This window comes from Typha latifolia, chromosome 3 (assembly GCF_019914945.1).
Source record: "Typha latifolia isolate L0001 chromosome 3, TyphaL0001v2, whole genome shotgun sequence".
NCBI lineage: Eukaryota > Viridiplantae > Streptophyta > Magnoliopsida > Poales > Typhaceae > Typha > Typha latifolia.
This window is the reverse complement of record NC_133088.1, coordinates 6,234,189-6,241,354: the sequence shown is the minus strand read 5'-3', so window position 1 is coordinate 6,241,354 and position 7,166 is coordinate 6,234,189. Positions and strand designations below refer to the sequence as shown.

The following is a 7,166-nucleotide window of genomic DNA, read 5'->3' as shown; positions in this document are numbered from 1 at the left end:
CCTCCTCGATCTTGGCATGCTCAAAGTCAATGGCACATCTAGAGGTATGAGCTCAGGAAATAGCTTAGTTGATCGTGAAATCGATATTAGCAAAGAGGATCCACACTTATAATAATTTTGCAACAAATTCAAGGTTTGAGAAGAGAAAGCTTCCACTATGATGAAGTGAGGGTTTTGAGGTTGGGAGATAAATTTTGTGTACTAGATGTGGGCGAACTCCAAAAGGAGACTTTAAAGGAAGCTCATCATACCTCTTACACTATACATCGTCGGGCTATCTACTTGCCCTTCTGATATGGTTGTATCGACTTTGTCATTCACTCTCCTATGGATATCCCCTATTAGCTATGTGCCACCATGGTACTTTCCTCTCTACCCTGATAGTTGAAGCTATTGCTACGAAGGAAGCTCTCCTCAGCCTCTCTTAAATATACTACTGTCATGTTCTTGTAAAGTCTAATTTCCTCGTGCTTGTCAACACTCTGAATAAGTTTTATTGCTCGCCTTAGACTATTCACATAATTATTTCAGACTGTAGAGCTTATCCTTTTTATTTCACTATCTCCCATTTTTACCACAAGGCCAATCGTGTTGTTAATTAGCAAATTTCAATCATTTAATAAATAATGATTGCTTAATAGGTTGTGATTGCACTCAACCAACTTGTACAAATTTTGCCCTTAGATGCTTGTGGGGGTATTTTGTAACCACAGTTACTAATTAGTACATCTTTTTCTTTTATCAGAAAAGAAGAAAAAGAAAAAAAGAAAATGAACAATCACTTAAACGGAAAGAAACAGGAAGTTTTTCCTTTCTTCTTATTCTTTGGTGTATAAAAATAAATAATTTTCTCCTTGTCTTTTTCATGGCTAAACCTATAAATCAAACTATTTTAAGTCTGTCCTTAATTTGTTTTTTACACATTTAATTTCATTTTATAAACTTAAATATGAGACTACATGCAACAATTTCTATACGTAAGTCAAATTAGCAATTATATAAAAATTTCAAATCATTTTAAAAATAATTTAAATCTGAGAAAAATCTCTACATAAGATGTCAATCTAGTCAACAACTTAAAATCGCTAAATCAGAAAACAATCTACATAAAAATTTCTACCTAAAACTTAGCCCCCGTTTATTTGTAGAATAAGGGTGGAATAGGTATAAGTATTCTAATTTTTAATACTAGAAGAAGAGGGCTAATATTAGTATAAGTTATTGTAATGTTTAGTTCAATACTAGTATAAGATGTAATAATTATATTTAATATAATATAAAGTTGATATTAAAATAATAAAATTGTATTGGATATTGGTGATGTTTTAAATCCAATGACAAAACTACCCTTGACTATATGGTAAATACTAAATAGTATGTGGCCTTTCTACTATGGACTTTCCCGCATCTATGGGGGGTTATAACCCCACATAGTGCGGGGTTAAACCCCGCACTCGGGTGTGCATGGTATTACCCCGCATTGTGCGGGCTTATAACCCTGGATATTCATTCTTCTTTTTCTTCTTCTCCTCCGTCTACGACTGAGATCTAAGGCCAAGACCAACATCCCAGAAAGGATTGCAACGATCGTCGTCGCCACCCAATCAACGTTCCCCTCTTTGTTGCCTCCGATGGGATTCTTGAAAGAGGAGGGCGACGACGCCGAAGGAGGACTTGACTTGGTAATGGCGTCGTAGCGGTCGAGTGCGAGGGTGGAGATGTTGCCCCACCATAGGGAGACACGGTCGAGGAGGGAGGAGAGAAAGGAGAGGGTCATGGCAAAGACCTCAGGGTCAAGGAAGGAGAGATCAGATCGAAGGCCTTAGATTAGCATGTTGCAGAGGTCGGGGGTAAGGTTGAGCGAGCGAAGAAGGGAGAATGCGAGCTTCTTGCAGATGGCGGAGGAGGGGGAGCCGATGCGGGTATGTGTTGTAATAACCCCGCACTGCGCAGGTATGCGGGGTTATACGTGCTGCCTTTGGAGAGAGAGAAAGAGAGGAGAGAGCAACTGTAGACCAGTAATTATGTGTTGTCATCTCAAATAGTAAAATTATAATATTAAATTATTAATAAATAATTTTTAAAAAGTTGTATGAATAAGATGAGAAAGAATGTTAAATTGATATACTAGAATAAGATAAGATGTTGTTTAATTACTATACCAGAATAAAGAGGCTTATTGTAGAAGAAGTCTATTCCTATTCTACAAGTGAACGAAGGCTTAATTATTTAAAAAATCTGATTTATTTTTTAAAAGGTCTGAATTTTTTAATTCAGCAACTTACTTAAGTTTTGAAGTCTACTAGACACTTAAAATAAATTTTTAAAAGAGCTAGTCTGGTCAAAAAACGACCCAATCAGTAAATAGCGTATGCATAGCAATACGAGTAAAACGAAAAAGCAAATCATGAAGGAAACATGGCACTATATTTTTAACTCATTTCCTCGGTACAATCATTTCTCTCCTCCCTATAATCTTTATCTGCAATGACTTCAATCTCCAAATCTTGTTAGATGACCTGACTGTAGCTCTACTAAAGAGCATTGCCATCACAGATGCAGAGATGGATCCCTAAGACGGTCTTTTTTCCCGTCTCATAATTTCCCTCCTATCTTCCCAAACCTTCTCCCTATTCCAAATATGACCGTCTTCGTCAAGAGGCCGCGGTCGAGAGTACAAGCGAGGGCGACAGCGCCACCAATTGCCAGGAATTTGGGGATGTTAGCTGCCCAATGCTTTGGCTTCTCGGTTTCCACAATATCCGTGGCTGAACTGGTGCTGGCATCACCAGAAACCAAGTCATCAGCATCGAACTTTGTGTTGATCTGTGCCATGACGGCACAGCGTGACAGTGGCTCATTGGACGTCCTAGTGATCTGGTATGCCCGGAGACCGGGTTCGATCCTCTTGACGCAACCCCACATTCCCTGCCGAACACCTAGCTTTGCAATCTCCCATGGAATACCCATGTCCTCGTGATGGAACAACAAGATCTCACATGCAGTCCTCTGACCATCCCCTCTCCTTGACTCAACTGATGAGCAAAAGAGTACATACAATTAATAGAAAAATTATAGTAGTCGTGAAGGTACATCTTTAAATCGAAAGACACAACTATGTAAGAAGAGAAAGAACTGGATAAGGAATTGACTTGAACCTGGCCTGATGCACCAGCTAGAATAATACAAGTCTACACGACGTGGTTTGTTGCGTCGGGGAACAGAGGGACGAGGGACTCCCTGAAACATGAGATGAGAGGTTAGAGATACCTCAACTGATACAGGTAATTAATTAGGTAGAAGTATAACCAATATCATGTTAAATGGCAGTATCACATGCTGTTTTGAATAGAAGAGTGCAATAGTCTACATTGCAAACTATAAGCAGATGGCAAAGATGACGGCAAAGATGACGGTCTTGAACACTTCCAAAGGTACACTCAACACCCACAAAAACAGCTGAAAATGCACAAAATACAAAAATACTATCCTGGTGAAAATGATTTTTCACTTCCTGCATCAAACTAGGAAGTTTCTTTAACTTGATTCAAGTCCTATTGTTCATTGTCTGGCAGTGGCAATTAGATCCTCTTCAAAAGATCATGACATGTTTTGCAAGCTTCAATTAGTAAATGTTATATGCACTTAACAAAGATGACAGATTATTTAGACAAATAAGCCTCAAATAAATGATGTATGACAATAGAAGTAATAAAGTGTGAGTAAATAGTAGGAGATGAAGAGACTAAGATTCACTGATTGATATTACAAGATCAAACAGAAATCAACATATCTTTGTTTATCATATATTCTGCCAAGTGCCAATATTGCATTTAATTCCTCAAACAGACCATTATGATAAAGAAGTTTGACAAACAATCTTGATCTGAGCTGAGCTCAAACTGACTCGGGTTTAGGGCAAGTTGAGTTTGAGCCTGCCTTAGCTAGCACATCTAGAGATCAAACTGATTATGAGCTTTTAGTAGATTTTCAAACACAGCCAAGCCCTGCTTGCTCAAGCTTGGCTCTTTTACACCCCGAATTATTTCTCTCAAGTGCCGTGAGATTTGTAGAAACAGTTAATATACTCTAAATTGCCGTAGGACATACAAAAAAGAAACTATAGATTCCCTCAATCTTGTTTCAGATTACTAGTGCAGCTCCTTAAAAAAATAAGATTTATCTGAAGCTGCTGGCATTTACTCAAATATTATTGCAATTTAAGTGTAATATGAAAAGGGAAACAGCCACTAGAGCATTTATCTGATGAGGTGATTACATGAGATTACCCCAAGTAATTTTTACTATATCTGATTATAGTATATCAAACATATTGACACATGTTCAAGTAAAAGTCTGCGGCATAGGAAAAAATAGGATAAGTACCAAAATATCAGCAAAAATTTCAACGAGTTATCTGTTCTATATTCATCAATCACAAGAGAGGAAATTGGATCTTAACATGGATTTGTCAAGAAAATTAATAATTGAGCTGATAAAATAGTTATATAGGTAATAATATTATGTAAATTCCATCAATTGATGGACAATCTTGTTATAAGAACTGATTGATGCATGGGATTTCACCTACAGACCTATTAAGTCCTCAATTTCTTGAAGTCAATTTATATAATTAGGGTAGAAAAGATTAATCAAAATAAGCAGGTAATCGAGAGAAGAAATTGATGAAAAAAAAATTGAGAACTGAACAAACAAACAATTTCTTCTAACATAAGGTACATCGCGGTATCTATCTACTGTCTTATTGTCAGGGTTTAGTGAATCAGAATCTGACAAATGAGTTTAAAAGGAACCTGATTCTTTCATTTAACTAACAACAAATTGACTGTGGGAAACTAGCAAGTGACAAAGCCTACAGAAAAAGAAAGGAATAAAACATATGATATCCGCTGTTGTCCATAGAAACCCATGTTAAATAAGGTGGTCTTGTAAAACATATTCTGCAAGCAATATCTTAAGATCTTAACATGCTGCCCTTGACAAGACCAATTCTCAGTTCTCGCTTAACAGATATTAAAAGTTATACATCTCATGCAGTTACTTTTAATTAATGAACTGAGTAAAAAGATTAGAAGAAGAAAATAAAGCAATGGAATATGAAATAAAATGACATAAGGTGCAAGGCATGTGAACTTCTATCTTAAGTTAGATAAGTATAGAATATATGACACTGTCCATGGTCTAAGTGATTGTTGCAACATCTTTTAACCTAGCACGACCAAGGGAAGAGGTGGCACCAACTATAAAAACCTATGGAATCACCTGGAGGAGGAGATTAACAGCTAATTATTCAGTTAAATGGCTAAAAAGCAAATTAATATCACACAAAAATTCTAAAGCCGTTATCCACTGATCTAGGTAAAGATTGAGGAAATAAAGTTGGACAGAGACATATTGTTCTGCTTTCAAGTCAGTGGAGCAAATTAAAGGTAATACTTATAAAAAAGACCTATAAAATTTTAACCATTAAATTAGAAAGTCACGGATTATTTATTGCGTACCTTTGTTACACAGTAATATGCTCTTCCCGACTCCCATATCCTTCGTCCTATAATATACTCCCTATCACTGCAGAAGAAGGGAAACTGCAGGAACAATTCACAGGCAATAAGCAAACACAAAATTGCACATTAAAATATTATCTGAAGAAGATCAAACAATGAATCCCCACCTTTCTAATCCATTGAACTACCATAGTTCCTGATGCTGAGCACTCCTCCAAAGTTTCATGATAGAGAAGCATGTCATCCCAACCATTCTTCCTCCGGAACTCGTCGTCCCAGAAGAAGTCCCTCACAATTTCCGGCGTTGCGTTCTCAAACACAGTGCTACTTCGGTACTGTGGTGGGCCGTTCTGGCAGTGGGACAGAAGTAATTTAGTCCGACACATACATTTTAATCTGATCATAGTAAACAAATATGAATACATTCAAACAACTCCCTTTCCTATGCCAATTTCTACATCCCCTCCAAGTCCTGTACAATAAAATGATAAAATCCTCAGCACTTTGAAGTACTCGTGTACCTCAGGATCTCTCCGCCAGGCTTGATAGCTCATGTTCGGCAATGTTCTTTCCATCATCTTATGCCACGCCGGCCCACCGTCTGTAACCTCAACCAATTTGTAAAGATGCTGTAAGTCCTCTCCCGTCACCGCCAACTTCTCACTCTCCACCATCTGAGGACTACAATTCCGACGACCATCAACCAAACCCACATCAGAAACCACAATTCCAGCGATCCCATAAGCAAAGAAAAGAAAAAGAAAAAGAAAAGAAAAGAACACATACATAAAAGCATTTCAACAAACAACTCATACCTCACTACAACCGCCTTGTCCGAAGAACCGACGCAGCTCAGCGACTGAGACTCCAACAAAACCAAGCTCGGGGACGGGGAACTCGTCGGACATCCCAACTCAACCTTCTCTCCGCCGAACAACTCCGCCACCCACCTCGGCCTCCACGCCCACCCAACCAACAACCCAACAAGCGCCGAGATCCAAAGAGGCACCAAGAAGACGGTCAGTTCCAAAAAGATATCGACAACGCCACGCGTTCTCCAGATCTCACCGAAGGCATCCAAGATCAACCCCATCTCCAAGAACCCAATATACCAAATCGAGAGAAAGGGGGATACGGATGGATTCTCCCGCTTGGATTCTCGCAGGGGCCAAAACGCCAAAAACGTGTCGTGCGTTACACAAGTATGAGCCGCACGGAAAAGAGAGAGTCGGGGTTTGGGAAGCAAAAGATGAGGCGAGATGCGAGCTTTAATATACGTGCGGGTATTGGGGGAGGGGGGGAGGGGGGGATAGAATTGGTGACTACCGACTTACCGCGTCCTCGTTTTGCACGTTGGATGACGACTCGGATTTGTGACGCCGCGGCGGAGCCACCAATTATTTTCACATGGGATTAGGGGATGGGCCGGAGATGGTCAGAATTGGTAAAAGGTTCGATCTTAAATAAGAACGGACGGCTGGATTCCCATCACGGTGTGAGGTGTGAGCAATAGGAATTGGACGGTGGATGGAGGTTTGTAGGGTTTTGCGGCTCCGACCCTAACTTTGACCTTGATTAGGGCACGAGGGAAAATGACTACAAAGGAGCTCACAGTGGTCGATGCCGTCCAAATTTAACGTC

General features: G+C 39.2%; 1 protein-coding gene across 1 annotated transcript; it reads right to left on the bottom strand.

The window, feature by feature from the left end:
• Positions 1-2,408: 2,408 nt before the first annotated feature.
• Positions 2,409-6,958, bottom strand: LOC140785106 (uncharacterized). The gene is made up of 6 exons (XM_073132840.1): positions 6,341-6,958; positions 6,047-6,206; positions 5,693-5,875; positions 5,523-5,606; positions 3,159-3,240; positions 2,409-3,035 (listed from the first exon to the last, which is right to left on the bottom strand). The coding sequence occupies exons 1-6, from the start codon at positions 6,616-6,618 to the stop codon at positions 2,596-2,598; spliced, it is 1,227 nt and encodes a 408-aa protein (XP_072988941.1). The 5' UTR covers positions 6,619-6,958; the 3' UTR covers positions 2,409-2,595.
• Between the last annotated feature and the right edge of the window lie 208 nt (positions 6,959-7,166).